Raw genomic sequence first — 16,018 nt, forward strand, 5'->3', positions numbered from 1 at the left:
AATTAAGTGTACTTGTCATATAGTGTATATAATTTCAATTGTTACTTTATTTTTCCTTTAGATATCCCTTTAGATCAATCTTTTTAAATTAAAATTAAATATAAAAGAGTGTCGTGTCAACGATTACTCCAGGATAGTACAAACAGATGTGTAAAAAAAGATTGAAGGTCAAACTTTGCGTTTATTTGATAAACACATGGAATGCACGATGACCTCGTTATCGGTATCAGCCTTGCATTTCTCCTTCCCTTAATACGATCACTTTAACGAACTCCATTCGGTCATTTTATATTCTGCTTCAGTTGTGATACATACATTACTCATTCCATTGGATTTTGTTGGTGCGAGTACTTTGTGTTTTCCCATTCGTGTGAGTAAAGTGTAATTATACTGTATTTTATCGAAAGTTATTTTAAATTTGATTAACATTGTGACGTCTCATCACATTTAATTGACCGTGATGTTACTTATATATATATGTAGAGCATCTATCTCTAGCAAATCCAATGTGTTATTATATTCAATCTGATCAGCTTCTATAACAATTAAGTGTGAAAAGTTTTAAGCGTAATAGATTTAAATTTAATAAAATATATATAAACATGCTTTTATATTGGGATAAAGAGAATATAAATGCTCGAGCGAATCTATCGTAATTTATTGCGAATCTAGTCAGAATTTATGCGAGGCTAAAATAATCCGAGCTGCGATCTTGACAGAAAAAAAGTTACCTGAACGAATCGTTTATTCTGGATCATCCAATTACAAACAGAAAATTATAGTAATTATATATGAGTGTAATCTTTTTTGTTACTATGTATATATATATATATATATAGCTCATTCAAACTACTATTGTATTAATTTTCACATGATCAATTAGTAATAACTAGTATATTCCAATTAAAATAATTGAAAGATAACGGCTTCTCGCAAACTAAATCACAAGTAAACAGATAACTTTTATCATTCTTAACCAGTATGGAGACTATTTTTTTGCGATATAAAAATAAAAACAAGATATATTCCATATTATTTAATTTTATTAGGAAGTTGCCTCCCGATTGGCCAAGAATGATAATGAGTAAGCGCGATAGGTCCAAGATACCCCTAACAACACGCATGTTTAAAAGACCTCCAGAGGACATCCAGAAGATTTAAAACATCCTGATCATCTTAATGTCCTCTAGATGTTTTTTGAATATATGTTGTTAGGTTTTGATTCGTCTATAATAAAATAAATATTACCGTGCTCCGTTAATTACGAAGTAGATTATCAATCATTTTCGCTGAAAGTTCTGCTCGCGTTCTGTGAAATTTCAACAATCATGAAAATTGCTGTGATCGGTGCCGGAGCCGCAGGACTCGCTGCGCTTCGTCAATGCATTTCCGGTACTTACAACGATCATGTAGTATGCTACGAGAAAACGGATCAAATCGGCGGGACTTGGGTCTATCGAGAGGAAACTGGTTCCGATAGATACGGTTTACCGATTCACACCAGCATGTACAAAAGCCTCAGGTACGCATTTCATCGCAGACATAACTTTCGTTTTTTCTTTCAAGACAATTTGCAATCCTGCACAGAAAGCAAATTTTAATTATAAATCTATCATAATTAGCATTTCAATCTTATATAGAGATTTAATATTAATCTTATCCATAACACAGTAAATTTTAGATAAAAAAATTCATATTTATATTTTTTATAAACGTTTAAATATATTGCAGAGATTATTCGATTTGATTTATGAAAATTGCTATATCACTTATGTTAGGACTAATCTGCCAAAGGAAGTAATGGGCTATCCGGATTTTCCGATATCGGAAAGACCCGAGAGCTACTTGTCGCGCACAGAGATATTGGACTTTCTAAACGCATATTGCGATCACTTTGCGCTACGTCCTTACATTCGGGTGAGTGTATAAAATTGCATTAATTATGTAGCAGCGCAAAAAGTCGCGTCCATTTTGATTACATATATATCTCTATATTTAATGCGAATTACGCGATTAAATATTAATTTATGCAAAAATTATTAAGACACAAAATTGCCGATCAAAAGCAATGATCGCGAAGCTTGCAAATTAACGACACAAATCAAATTTTGACATATATTGTTATAAATGTTCTATATCGCAGCTTCTGCATCATGTAGAACTGGTGGAACCGGCCGTCGGGGATCGGAAGTGGTCGATCAAGGTCAGGGATTTGCAGAGGGACGCGATCATGACCGAGGCGTTTGACGCAATCATGGTGTGCAACGGTCATTATTTCGAACCCAGAATCCCGAAGATATCCGGTTACGATGTTTTCGCAGGCAAGCAGATGCACAGCCACGATTATCGGGTCCCCGAGATCTTCGACGGCAAGACTGTCGTCGTTTTGGGAGCTGGTCCTTCCGGTACACATAAAACATTATACAAATACTTCGCTTATTTTTTTAACACAAATTTTCTAGCAATTTTTTTTTCTTTGCAATTTTCTAGCGTTTCGTATAATTATTAATAAATTGTGAGAATAATCGTGAGGAAATATTCTTTTTCTGATAATTTTGATTTTTTTTTCTAGTTTTATTAAGTTATTTAATGAGATAGTAAATATAATATATAAAATAAATAATAAATGAATAATAAATAAAGATTATATAGAATATATATATATATATATATATATATATATATATATATATATATATATATATATTCGCGCGTAAATATTTGATTTTTATCTCTAGAATAACAGAATAAAAATATCTTTGACGAAGTTATTCGCGACAATTAAAATTCTCTGTCCTCCGATCCAGGTATGGATTTGGCGTTGGAAATATCCAAGAACGCGAATCGCGTAATTCTGAGTCATCACTTGACCGAGACCATACTCACCGTATTCCCCAAGAATGTCGTACAGGTAAAAGCGTCACGCGAGTTCAGAGAGAAAATAGTAAAATCAAACAAACTTGAATATACTTCTTAATGGCCTTAATTATGTCTCTTTAGAAAGCTGATGTGGTGCAACTGACGGAGCACGAGGCGGTTTTTGCGGATGATACGAAGGAGCAGATCGATATCGTCTTCTATTGTACAGGTATTAATCTTCCTCATTATATAAGTCCTGACGAAATATTGTATCTCGTTCTCGTGTAACAAGACGATTAAAGTACATGTTTCCTCTTCGATAGGATACAAATACAGTTTTCCTTTTCTCGCCGAATCTTGCGGAATTCGGACGGATTCCAACATGGTCACACCCCTTTGGAAGCATCTGGTGTCCATAGAAAATCCGACCCTGGCACTAGTGGGTCTTCCCTTCTATGTCTGCGCCTTCAGTATGTTTGACTTGCAGGTATAAAATACTCTTATCTCTTCTTAATCTAAAACATAACATTTCTCTCGTGGTATCTTTTAAATTTTATTTTTAATTGCTATTATATATATATTATATACATTAGATATTGTGAAAAATGTGCTTTATAATATTTTAAATCGATAGTTAAAAATATACCGGACACACAAGAAACACAAGAATCGCATGTAATTCATTTGAGTGGTAATAGCATTCCAAGCGTACACAGGTCATCCGGGGCGTATGAAATTGCCTTTGCCGGCGTGACTGACGAAGAAACGCGGTCGCGCATTCGCGACAGAAAAATGCTAGAAAGCCACGGTCGCGTGGTCGCCGACCACGGCATGACTACCGCGGTAACATAATGGCGATGCGATTACTTGCAATTTCAAGGTGCGATTCGTCCTACGACATTGGCACGGCGAGAGGCAGTTTCCCGCGAGAGCGGATTTGCTGCGCTCCGAGGCCGAGGAAGCGGCGAGACGCGCCGAGAGGGGTCTGCGGAAAAGACACTTTCACATGATGGGCCCCGAGCAAGGTCACTATTACGATGATCTGGCGAACATCGCGGGCGTCGTACCGCTACCGCCCGTCCTGACGAAACTCCACAACGAGAGCAGCACGCGCTTCCTGGACGACCTGGTGCATTATCGGCAGGACCGCTACAAGATCCTCGACGACTACAATTTCGTTCAGCTGTAACATTAAAGAACGTTAGGAATAGAATCATATCTTTTATATTGTATAATGAGACTAGATATTTTTTTAATCAACTATGAATTTTTTTTTTTTTTTTTCCATATATATTCAGGGATACATAATTTATGGAAAAAATATTCACGTTTGCCGTTGCTTATGAATGGATTAGAAAAATTTTTTTTGCATGTCTGGAAGTAGAATATCATTTTCTGGGCGTGAATTGTGCGCCGTTTCAAACTACTTCTCTTTGTATGTATGTAATTAAGATGATTATTTCTCGGAACAAGTAGTTAAAGAATTTTCTTATAAATGATAAGTAAAATATACTCGGTGTCATTATTGTCTTAATACGCAAAATTCCACGAATATCCATACACGAGGTCTGCTGAAAGTAACAATTCCAAGATATTTAATGACATCAAGGGCATTTGACTTCTTGAAACAGAGTTTAATTCTAATAAAAGAAAACTCACGAAATATATGTATGTGTTTGTGTCGTCTCCTATTCTAAAGGAATCTAAATCATGCAATAACTACATGAGATTAGTACAATATATTTCGAGTGAAGCAAATTTAGTCGTTCTAAAGCGATTAATGACTCCGTCATAAACTCCTCAATCTTGGAGTTATTATATATTAGGTACTTGGATTATTAGATTAATCAATATGTGAAATACTTCTATAAGCGTTAAATAAGCGTTTGATCGATTAGGACAAAGAACCTCGTGTTTTAAAATAGTGTCAGACTGGATGTATACTTCATGTTATTTGTGTTATTAATGTATTATTTATATTAATCAGATTCAATACCCAAGTTTGTCCAAGTATTTTTCGTAAACACTCTGTATTTAATCGCTCTTAGGTCCTGCGAATAATAAGGAAAATATTAGGAATAGAAATAAATATTAAATATTAAGAATATTAGCAATTTGAAATTATTTTACTTTAAACAAGAGAAGGGAATAGATTAATTATTTCTAATTTTTAATTTATTATGCGTTTAATCCATTCCGTTTTCTTACTCGAAAGTAAAATAATTCCAAATTGTTCTTTTTAATATTTATTCCTATATAATATTTATAATTTGATATTCCTATATAATTATTTATAATTCCTATATAATATTTAATATTTATTTCCTAATATTTTCTCCATTGTACGTAGGGCCTAAGAACCCCCGCACAATCAAAAATATAAGGAACAGAGAACAAATATTAGAGATAAGAACTCACCCCTGACTTTTGTTAAAGTAACTTTACAGTATTTTAAAGTAAAGCGACTTTACTTTAAAGTTACTTACACACCATATAAAATTACTTTAACAAAAATCAAGTCAGTCCTTATTTCTAATATCTTCCTTATGTTTCTTATATTTTCGATTGTGCAGGAGCCTTAAAAGTAATCGAACCTTTTATTGCTTCACTCGAAAACGCTATTACGCACGGACGCCGCGCGCCGATTTCAAATTTCCCGCGGTGACGCGGTCACGTGGGTTCGATCGCGCGAGCTGCAACGGCGACGGCGGCGACGTACGGCAGTCGGTTAAATGCCTCTGAATGCCTCGTACGCATGTAAAGTGCGTACATCTGTTGTGCGAGCGAGTGGCGCGGTGCGCCGTGGTCCTAATGTAGTCGATGTTGTACGAGCGAGTGGTGTGTGCGCGCGCGTTCTCTCTCTCTCTCTCTCTCTCTCTCTCTTTACCTGTCACGAGCGACCGCGCTATCATCGCCCCGTTGGGCGATGAGAGTTTTCGCGATCCGCGAGTGATCCATTGCCGACGGATATTACCCGCCTGTCTGCCCACATCGCCGCTGGAACCATGACGGTTACGTGTGCTGGCGAACGCATCATCGTGCAAGGAACGCAGCGTGAGTAATAATCCCGTCTCTTCCCGTCGTAGCCGCGAGAGAAAACAGAGGAAAAGCGCACGCCATGCATATGAGCATCTCTCTTTCTCTCTCTCTCTCTGCTTCTTGGATTGCTCACTTTGCATCTCTCTCTCTCTCTCTCTCTCTCTCTCTCTCTCTCTCTCTCTCTCTCTCTCTCTCTCTCTCTCTCTCTCTCTCTCTCTCTGTGACAAAAACACCCAGTATCTTTCGCAAAAAAAAAAAAAAAAAAAAAAAAAAACACAAAAAAAAAAACGCGAGATCGCGTGCCATTGTTTCCGTCGTTCGAATTGTGCATGTGCCTGGCCACGTCGATGCGGGAGTATCATGAGGAGGAGAGAACGAGAAAGAGTGAGAGAGAGAGAGAGAGCCGCCACCTCCCGCGTAGCATTATTTACGTTACGTACGGCTAGAAAGCTGCATCCGACAAACCTTTTTTTTTCTCATCTGCAGCTCTTCAGTTTTCTCTCGTCTTCTATCTCTCTCTCTCTCTTTCTCTTTCTCTCCCCCTCTTTCTGAAACCTGCGAAGCCACGCGCTCATTTCGCTCTAAACGCAGGAAGCGCCGGAGAAGGCAGCTGAAACGAATACCGGACGAACGCTCCGATTAGATCTTCGTCTCGCGTACGCCTCGTTTCTTTCCCTCTTCTCTTCCCCTCCCTTCTTCACTCGAAATCGTAGAAAGTACAGGAGAGTGCTCCGAGACGAATGGACCTAATGACGCGCGTCATACGTGAACGGCACGGTCGCGCGCGCGCCGCGCACGGGTGAATGCATTCGTAAGAATGCATTCACGTTCGTACGGCTCGCCCGCCGTGCCCCGCGTGCGTGCTTTACCCTCTCTCTCTCTCTCTCTCTCTCCTCCCTCTCTTCTTCTGCTCCTCTCTCACCTCCGCTATCTCTCGCGGTGGCGTTCCTCTTACCTCGCTTTATGTAATTGCTCTCGCGGACACCTGTCCGTCTCTCCGGAGTCTCTCGTGGCCCATCCGTTTAAACGTGATTGCAAGACGATTAAAAAATTTGTCGAGGGGGATCCGATCGAAGATAGATCCGTTCGTTTCGATCGTATCTTTTACATTCTTCTGTCTTTTTCTTTTTTCCTCCTCTGTAACTCTGAAATCTGGATACATCACATTTTATATACGACGAACGGAACAAGACAGGCAACATTATTGGAGACGCGAGTAGAGGGAAAACGGACGTTGTCCTGAATAAAGTCGCTTCGTTAAAGCCGCTTTTCTCTCTCCGCACTTTTGTACTCTCGCTTCTTTTCTAAGTTGTCAGAATTAACACACACCGGCGAGCGGGGCCACTGTCCGTGACGCGCGCAATGTGATACGTCACGCGTGTATATATGATACATGCATGCACGGCATTGCTGTTGTGCCTCGTAATGACGAGATTCTTCTTAATTACACGATGCGTCGGATGATCGTTACGTGTGCCTTTTTGTGTAGTATATAGAGTGTTACAAAAGTGGAGTTCGATCGCTCGGGAAGTGATTAGAGATCGAAAAACGAGAAAAAAGTTGATATAAACAAAGATACGGAAATGCATTGTTTTCGAGTTATCGCCATTTTTATGTTAAAATTTCAAATTGCTTTGCTTTCGAATTTTTTGGTCAAAATTTTGAAGAAGAAATGGCTTTTATAAGTTTTGTAACATAATATTAAAATCAAATAAAAGTTGTTGTTTTAACAATATCCAGAATTTAAAAAAAAATCATAATAAAAAGAACAAATAAAATAATAAATAAATACAAAACCATTCGAAATCTGCTTTCGAAACACCTTGTATGTATATGAATACGATATATACTGCGTAGAGAACATGACAGTGTAGATTTGTTGGACGAAAATCTGCTTTTCTTTTTCAATAACAACTTCAACAAATATTGATAAATCCGAGTTTGAATAATGCATTTGATATTTATATACACGAATCTTTCCATAAATTTAATGATCTTAAAATAAATTTTCTTTATGTGAGATATTAATATTGTATGTATTTCTCCATCATATGCCCGTCGACGTTTATTCACATATAGTAAATTTTTATTCAGGATCATAAGATAAACGTAAAGACTTTGAGATGGCTACAAAAACTGATGACGCAGCGTCTATCGACAATCCTAATGATGGTACAGTAATTATGTTCGAAATATTGAAATAACGTAATTGCAAAATTTTTTACTCGAAAATATTTCATGTTAAAGGGGAGAGTCTTGATAAAGAAATATTGATGATCGGTGAAAACGATGGGGGAAGAATTCCACCGACGTATTTATATACTACGGGATCGGAACAAAGTACAGGAATCTCCGATCAAGAACAATCCGTTCGAAATCGTACTCCAGCCAACGAGGATCAATTAGGTCCGTTACCAACTAATTGGGAGAAGGCATACACGGACACAGGAGAAGTTTATTTCATAGAGTATGTATACATATTTATATATATATTGTACATTGCCATTGTATACTTTACATTATATAGATAATAAGAAGATTAAAAAATAAATAATTTTTATTAATAATCTTGATAAACTCTTCTTATTTTGTGTATATTAATTGTGTGTATTAATATTTACAAGAATTGCATTATATAAATATTACACACACATATCCCATTAATATATAGTACAAAAATGCTCATAATACAAAAAACATGCTCATGTGTGCCCAATATAATTTTTTTAAATATTAATGCTGTTTTTTATTTATTATTTATTTGATTATTTTTGTTCCAAATAAAATGTAAAAATATTTTCATAAATTATATTACAGCCACAACACAGGCACATCTCATTGGTTAGATCCACGTCTGTCGAAATTTCAAAAGAGATCTCTGGAAGAATGTCTCGACGACGAATTACCCTACGGTTGGGAAAAAATCGACGACACCCTATACGGTACATATTTTATCGATCACGTGAATCGTAGAACACAATACGAAAATCCGGTCTTGCAAGCGAAGAGAGCGCAACAGAACTTGCTCGAGAGGAAGAGTCCCAACTTCACCAGAAATCCCGACAAACTCAAAGGTCAGAGGATACGAACTGCCTTGATAAAGAGTTCACGGGGCTTGGGATTTACCATTGTCGGCGGTGATGACACCGTGGAAGAATTCCTACAAATTAAAAGCGTCGTGCCAAATGGTCCAGCATGGCTGGATGGGAAACTACAAACCGGTAATTTTTTTTTCTCTAGATACCGCTAAAATTCTCAAGCGCGTAATTCACTTCCGCTTCCGTGTTTCTGCCTGTACGATTTATTACATTTTGTACTTATTATTTTAGGAGACGTGTTAGTATACGTTAATGACACTTGCGTGCTAGGATTTACCCATAACGAAATGGTGAATGTATTCAAGTCGATCGGTAGCGGGGAGACAGTAAGTTTGGAAGTGTGTCGAGGTTATCCGTTGCCTTTCGACCCCAACGATCCTAATACGGAGGTTGTAACAACGATCGCCGTCAATGCGCCAGGTAAAGGAAGAGCTAAGAATAATTAATAGATTTTTTCATCGGAGAATTAGATGGTATCACCTCGAATCTTTTCTTTTGACAGAAGATCCTGCGATGTACATGGATCTAAACTCGTCTCTTCAGGATAACGGACGTTTCAATTTTCTGGATTCCACATTTTTACCAGTGCACAATCTTCAAAACGGTGAGAATCTTGCCACAACGTCGGTCAATTCAATGCCCGATCTCTGCATTTCGGACAAAATCAACACGATTAAGAGACCGAGCAGCACGGACATTCTGCTATCGGAAAGCAGCGATTTGAACGATTGTAAGAACTCGCCGATATCTTCCAAGCCGGAATTTCTCAGCATCGCCATCGTGAAGGGGGCTATGGGATTTGGATTTACGATAGCAGACTCTGCCCATGGCCAGAAAGTCAAGAAGATCTTGGATCGTCAGCGTTGCAAGAATTTAATGGAGGGCGATATACTGGTTAACATAAATGAGATCAATGTCAGAAACATGTGCCACTCAGAGGTGGTGCAAGTACTGAAGGACTGCCCCCGCAACGAGGAGGCATTGATACACGTTCAACGAACGACAACAAAATCGACGAAAGAGAAGAAAGAGAAGAATATGCAGGATTTTTTCAGAAGTAAGACACCCACCGCAGATATTTATAGCACTCAATCAAAAACGATAATACCTAGTAGACCAAAAACGCCACTGATCGACACCAGGAATCATCCTAAATCACCAACTAGCGCGAGCAGATCGAACTGGAACGATGAACAAGGGGAAAATGAATTGAATCCGCTGGATAATCACTATAAGTATGCCGATTATTCACACGGAATGTATTATTCGGATCCGTATAAAGCTAATATCACAGCCAACTTGTCAGACAATTTCACGGTGATGAATCTCGACGACGATTCCGTCAGAAATGTGTCGAAACGCGACTGGATTGCGAATGATAAATTGAATATCAACAATGATGTGTATTCCATCGATATCTCCCATCACGACAATATACTCAAGCAGAATGGATATTTGCATTCCGATTACTACAAGGACGTCTATCCCGTTCAATCGCATTCCCAATATAACGAGGATTATAGTATGTATTCCATTGGACAGGAGCAAAATGTTGATACCGGCGAAATCTGGGATAAAAGAAAAGAAACGACCAGTTTCGAACACGAACAGCCACATTCCAGTTCTATATCTCGGTACGTATATTATTTCGTTATTTGTTTAAATTAAATCATAAATTTTTATATAAACCACAATCGTTTTCCAGAGCTCTCAAAATTAATATTACATTAATTATTTAAATAAATAATATATATGTTTGAACATCGTTAAATATATTGCAAAAACTAGATACACAAAATAAATAAAGAATAAATTAAATGATTTTAATAATAAATAATCTTTATTTATTTTGATTTATGATATTAATTACAGATATCCTCAATACACAAGTGAATTGGTCTATCCAATGGTTCCCGACATAGAGTGGATAGAAACTCTAGTGACTTTAGTCAGACAAGATACTGGATTTGGATTCAGAATAGTGGGTGGTACAGAAGAAGGATCTCAGGTTGGTTTTTTAATGATCCATATTAATCATATAAATGTGTTTTTGAAGATCTTACTTGAATGGATTGCAAAACCAAATCATCACAGCACTAATGAAAGCAGAAACGTTAAAAATATCACGGTCAGCAGGTTTCGGTGGGTCATATAGTTCCCGGTGGAGCGGCCGATCTTGATAGCAGACTCAATACCGGCGATCTGATCATGTCTGTCGACGGGGAAAGCGTCATGAATTCTTCTCATCATCACGTGGTGCAGTTAATGATAGCAGCAGCGCAAAACGGACGAGTAACTCTAGGAATAAGACGTCGGATCAATACGCAGGAACACCTTCAAGAGAACCTTCAGTCCTCTTACGGTCGGCAGATGAATCTTCAGTATCCATATGATGTTACCGTCACTCGATTGGAGAATGAAGGATTCGGTTTTGTGATAATCTCGTCCGTTAACAAAGCCGGCTCCACGATCGGCAGGATAATTGAAGGCTCACCTGCTGAAAGATGCGGGAGATTGAACGTAGGAGATCATATTCTCGCTGTCAATCACATCGATATCACGAACGTTTGCCATAAGGACATTGTTAATTTAATCAAAGATTCTGGTTATTCTGTCACATTGACGATTGGATATCCGCTTGATGATTGCTGTAGCAATACATCTCTTTCCCAAAAGGTACAAACTTTCTTGATTTTGTAATTTAGCAAAGTATACACAAATATGAAAAAATAATTTCTTTTTTACTCACCATAATAATAGAGTGATCATAGATTATTGAATTTTTTTTCCAGGATGAACTTACAGGAGACGGAGATGGAGGCCAATATCATGCTGTAGAGCTTACTCGGGGTACCCGAGGTTTTGGCTTTAGCATACGCGGTGGTCGCGAGTTTCAAAACATGCCGTTATTCGTCTTACAGATCGCTGAGAACGGACCAGCGTCTATTGATAATCGGCTTAGAGTAAGTAATATTCCAATATCTCATTATCATTTAAACTATAAATATAATATTATAAGCAAATCTATATATTACTCCTAGGTTGGAGATCAGATAATCGAGATAAACGGTATTAATACCAAAAACATGACACATACAGAAGCGATTGAGATTATACGTAACGGTGGACCATCTGTTCGTCTGTTAGTACGACGTGGCTGTCAAATGCCTTCAGTGGTAGGTGCTCCTCCACATCTCTACGATATGAACATATAGACAATTAACCTTTTGATAATAACATATTAATTTTAATTTAACGACATTTTTCCCCCTCTTTTGATGATACTAATGCTAACATTAGTATTATATAGAATTTTTTTGATGATCTGGAAGACAGAGAGCTTCAGGGTATATAACATTAGGTACTATGCTAAGCAGAAAAAAAAATGGAAGACAATACAAGAAAAAAAGAATCTCGGATAGACAATTACGTTGCTGTAATAATTCGATATTATAATGAAAATAGTAATAGGTTTGATATGGATATGTTAATGAGAAGGATACGTTCTATCGCATAAGACTCTTACAAAATCTTATGCAATTTCTAAATCAATAGAAACAAAATATGATGCATATTGTTTGTGAAAATTATACATATTACTCTCATTTTTACAATTAGTATATATTGTGTGATATTTTTACTTATTTTCAGTGATGTTTATATAGTCATGGACTTAATGTACCATAAATTTTTAATTCCCATGAATGAAAATGTTTACTCGATTTTGTTTAAAAATAGCACTAAGCTAAATTTAATAACACCAAATGATGATGATTCAAAGACAAATAACAAAACGCGGTAACGATAAAAAATTTCTTTAAGTATTGTGCTCATGCAGATAGATGTATTAAATATTCTCTAATGAGAGAAATGATATTTGATAAGGAACACACACAGATGACTTTTTTTCTTGCAGCTATCATTACGCAGCTTGCAAAAGTTTTAATATAAGGACAATCGTACTTGCTCATCCTAACAAACTTAGGCTGGTGCTAACCTAGTTTTTTTTTATTGATCTAATGGCAGAGTAAATGTAATTCATCCTAACATGTGTGATAGCTTTGAAAGTATTGTGCCTTGTTACACGTGTGTTCCGTATTTAATGAAAATTACTAAGCAAATATCACAGCCTTGAAAAGTGATTATAAACGTACATTGAAATTCATTATAGAGTAATCTCACAATCGACCAAATAAGTATTCGACCGAATGATGAGGGCAAGCATTTATCGAAATTACCCGAGAGGGGTGTGCCCTCCAAAAAACATCAGAAAGTTCGATTTTCCATTTCATTGAACTGCTGTTCATCCAAAAATAGATACTCTTAAGCGCTTTTAGACGTGTTTTTACATCTCGCGAATTGTATGAAATAAGTTAATATCTCATAAGAGATATGAAATTTACTTTATGGAGAGAGCAATCCTTTCAGAATGCATTTACTCGAAAACGCCTTTAAGCGTAGACTGCTGTAGTTTTTTTTTAAAGGAGAACGAATTATTAATTTATTCAAAAATGTGAATATAAATCATAAATGATTTATACTAGCATATAGAGATGTATTGAAAATGGCACAGTGTGTAGAGTGTCAAGAGTATAAAATTGCAAGTACTATCTATTTATTAATGCAAGTAGCATTGATACATATAAAGAATCTCAGAATACGATATGTTATATTATATAGAGACACAACACAAGGGACAGCTATATTCATATGCTGTCGAGGTGATATTGTAGACTGGCAATTATATATATATAAATTTATTATCTGCTCTTCTCAATAATGTTTCAAAGTATAGACTTTTAAAATTTAGACTCCTATCATAAATACCATTTTGTGAACTTTTTTTATATAGTGACATAATTGTGGCCTTGACAATAAAATGTTACGCTTTTTGGCAAAAAGTATAGAAAAAAGAATTAACAATCATTTAATCATTCTTATCTGATTCTATTGTTTTGAATTATTACCAAAATTTTAGGATTCTATCATTATTTTATTTTCTCTTTTTCCTAAATATTTATTACTACTTATATGAAATGTATATGTATGTCAATAATTAAAATTAAGGACTCATACAACCAAAGAAGCAAATGCACTTATCAGCCATTTTGTTTTGAGGTACAGTGTGTGATGGGAGATCAATATTAACAAATTTATTATTATTATAATTACTTGATCAATCTTCTCTTTTTCGAGCGATTTAATCTTTTACCCACGATTAATGAGCGTGATGAGTTTCCATAATTAGAAAACGAGGAACGGAGCAAAATTATAATGAAGAAGGACTATAATAAGAGTTTCTTCTTCATTCTTCCTGTCTTTTTTCGATATTTATGAAAGAGTTACATATTATAAGAGAGAGAACAACATATATATTTTTTTACTTGTAAAGCAATGAAAGATTATAGAGAGATTATCTAGCACGATGTACTAATGAAACAAAAAAAAAGAAAGGTAAACACTAGATTATATTTCTAGATCTCAGGATTGGGGTGTATAAGAAAAAAAGAATGCGACGTATTGTATACGTATGTATATGTATGTATATATTATATACACATATACATATATATGTATATTTATAAATGTGCGGGAATTTGTTTATCATTATATATATATAATATATACGTGTGTATATATATATATATAATACTTCAACAAACAATTCAACAATGTATAGGTGATAAGCAACAGCAATCGCATTTAATCGGATCATACAGTATCCATTTTATATATAGATTTATATATAATCATCGCGTTTATTTTTTATAATTATATATATAAAATATTTGTATAGCATGTAGGATATGATAAGTTTAGTATAATATGTGTATATATACTTGTTTTTCTAAAGGATAATGTTGATAATTTATAAGGCTATTATAAGGAGCAATAATGCGTCAATCATTGTTTTCCCGGTTCGAAATTTATTTGCGGAAAAATCCCGAGTCTTCTTTACTACTCAGTTTAGCTTTACTCTTGCCAAAACTGCAGGTACATTATACTTTTCGCATTTTCTAACGCGATATACTATGAGTTAGGCTATTTCTCACAAATATATGTATACAATTATGGTGAACGATTTAGGATTAATTGAAAAAAAGCACTGCAATGTTTCTCCGAACATTGTTTATCTATTGTCTCGAGTAGTAAAGATAGCACTATTCATTAAATTTAAATCGCACACATGAAAATTATTTTATATATATATTGTTTGATTGATACAAGTTAACTGGGTCGAACAGGTTTTTTTGTACGAGCTTCACATATTTATTATATAATTCACAGATGTAAACCGAATTTTTTCTGTATATGCCCGTTACATCTTTAATAATCGTCGTTGAGTAATCCGAAGTAAAAACTGATATTGTTATTAAGTGAATATAATATACTATCAATTATATATATTGTTGTTGAAATATACTGAGATAAAATAAATGCTACTTCTCAAAAAAATTCAAAAAAAAAAAAAAAAAAATTATCAAGAAAACATATTTGTATTTTTATATACGTGATTCTATATATGTTAATTCAGAAATCCCCTTAATATCTAACACTGAATTTACAAATTACAATGTGCGGTAGGAAATATAGCACTTTGAACCTTTATAAATTAAATTGCAAATACAACTAGCAAAATCATGAAATATATTAAATATTCTTTTGCGAGATATTGCTTATTCGAGACGAAAAGGTGAAAGGTCGAGATAACTTTATATTAAATATATATATTTAAATATCAAAAATATATTTAATATCAAAAATCTCATATTTTATATCTGTTGAGCCAAGATTAATTTAACATAAAATCAATGGTCTTTCTATAAAAAATAATATATAAAAACATAATATAAAAAAATATATAAAAAAATATTTTACGCTCTATAAAAAAATATTTTGATATAAAAGAAAATGAGAAAGATATATATATATATATATATATGGTATATATGCGCTCTCATGAGAGACATCGATATTTTTTCTTGAAATATGGCGCTATCGCAGAGCAGAGACAACAGTCT

The 16,018-nt window shown here is 35.2% G+C and overlaps 2 protein-coding genes and 1 long non-coding RNA gene across 9 annotated transcripts; 2 read left to right on the top strand and 1 right to left on the bottom strand.

Annotated features, from left to right (window-relative positions):
* The first annotated feature begins 149 nt into the window (after nucleotides 1–149).
* Nucleotides 150–4,481, top strand: LOC138940406 (senecionine N-oxygenase). 4 transcript variants are annotated; one of them, XM_070309291.1, is made up of 8 exons: nucleotides 150–370; nucleotides 1,273–1,522; nucleotides 1,779–1,917; nucleotides 2,144–2,405; nucleotides 2,808–2,911; nucleotides 3,001–3,088; nucleotides 3,183–3,346; nucleotides 3,740–4,481. In XM_070309291.1, exons 2-8 carry the CDS (start codon nucleotides 1,329–1,331, stop codon nucleotides 4,046–4,048), a joined length of 1,260 nt encoding a protein of 419 aa, XP_070165392.1. In that variant the 5' UTR covers nucleotides 150–370; nucleotides 1,273–1,328; the 3' UTR covers nucleotides 4,049–4,481. The 4 variants fall into 4 exon arrangements, with proteins under 4 accessions (XP_070165392.1, XP_070165393.1, XP_070165394.1 ...); XM_070309292.1 differs by having other exon boundaries at nucleotides 1,297–1,522; XM_070309293.1 differs by having other exon boundaries at nucleotides 318–370; nucleotides 1,270–1,522.
* LOC138940408 (uncharacterized) lies at nucleotides 2,720–6,759 on the bottom strand. Of its 2 annotated transcripts, none has more exons than XR_011447995.1 (3): nucleotides 6,364–6,759; nucleotides 3,506–4,042; nucleotides 2,720–3,374 (listed from the first exon to the last, which is right to left on the bottom strand). It is a non-coding gene; the product is annotated as an uncharacterized lncRNA (long non-coding RNA). The 2 variants fall into 2 exon arrangements; XR_011447996.1 differs by lacking the exon at nucleotides 6,364–6,759 and adding an exon at nucleotides 5,454–5,908.
* On the top strand, nucleotides 5,584–15,403 carry LOC138940405 (membrane-associated guanylate kinase, WW and PDZ domain-containing protein 1). 3 transcript variants are annotated; one of them, XM_070309288.1, is made up of 11 exons: nucleotides 5,584–5,913; nucleotides 7,993–8,070; nucleotides 8,146–8,365; nucleotides 8,716–9,119; nucleotides 9,228–9,416; nucleotides 9,499–10,630; nucleotides 10,869–11,004; nucleotides 11,130–11,672; nucleotides 11,789–11,959; nucleotides 12,038–12,172; nucleotides 13,168–15,403. In XM_070309288.1, exons 2-11 carry the CDS (start codon nucleotides 8,022–8,024, stop codon nucleotides 13,321–13,323), a joined length of 3,135 nt encoding a protein of 1,044 aa, XP_070165389.1. In that variant the 5' UTR covers nucleotides 5,584–5,913; nucleotides 7,993–8,021; the 3' UTR covers nucleotides 13,324–15,403. The 3 variants fall into 3 exon arrangements, with proteins under 3 accessions (XP_070165389.1, XP_070165390.1, XP_070165391.1); XM_070309289.1 differs by having other exon boundaries at nucleotides 11,133–11,672; nucleotides 13,168–15,402; XM_070309290.1 differs by having other exon boundaries at nucleotides 12,297–13,260.
* Nucleotides 15,404–16,018: the final 615 nt, after the last annotated feature.

The sequence above is a fragment of the Polyergus mexicanus genome, unplaced genomic scaffold (assembly GCF_030449975.1).
Source record: "Polyergus mexicanus isolate NDT 795.1 unplaced genomic scaffold, iyPolMexi1.0 SCAF_16, whole genome shotgun sequence".
Classification (NCBI taxonomy): domain Eukaryota; kingdom Metazoa; phylum Arthropoda; class Insecta; order Hymenoptera; family Formicidae; genus Polyergus; species Polyergus mexicanus.

Bases quoted from the DNA above. Each gene is read 5' to 3' on its own strand.
- LOC138940405 (XM_070309288.1), top strand. From the start codon at position 8,022: ATGGCTACAAAAACTGATGACGCAGCGTCTATCGACAATCCTAATGAT. The intron at 9,417-9,498 runs GTAAAGGAAGAG...TTCTTTTGACAG, and splicing joins GATCGCCGTCAATGCGCCAG to AAGATCCTGCGATGTACATG. The intron at 11,960-12,037 runs GTAAGTAATATT...TATTACTCCTAG, and splicing joins CTATTGATAATCGGCTTAGA to GTTGGAGATCAGATAATCGA.
- LOC138940406 (XM_070309291.1), top strand. From the start codon at position 1,329: ATGAAAATTGCTGTGATCGGTGCCGGAGCCGCAGGACTCGCTGCGCTT. The intron at 1,523-1,778 runs GTACGCATTTCA...CACTTATGTTAG, and splicing joins AGCATGTACAAAAGCCTCAG to GACTAATCTGCCAAAGGAAG. The intron at 2,406-2,807 runs GTACACATAAAA...CCTCCGATCCAG, and splicing joins TTTGGGAGCTGGTCCTTCCG to GTATGGATTTGGCGTTGGAA.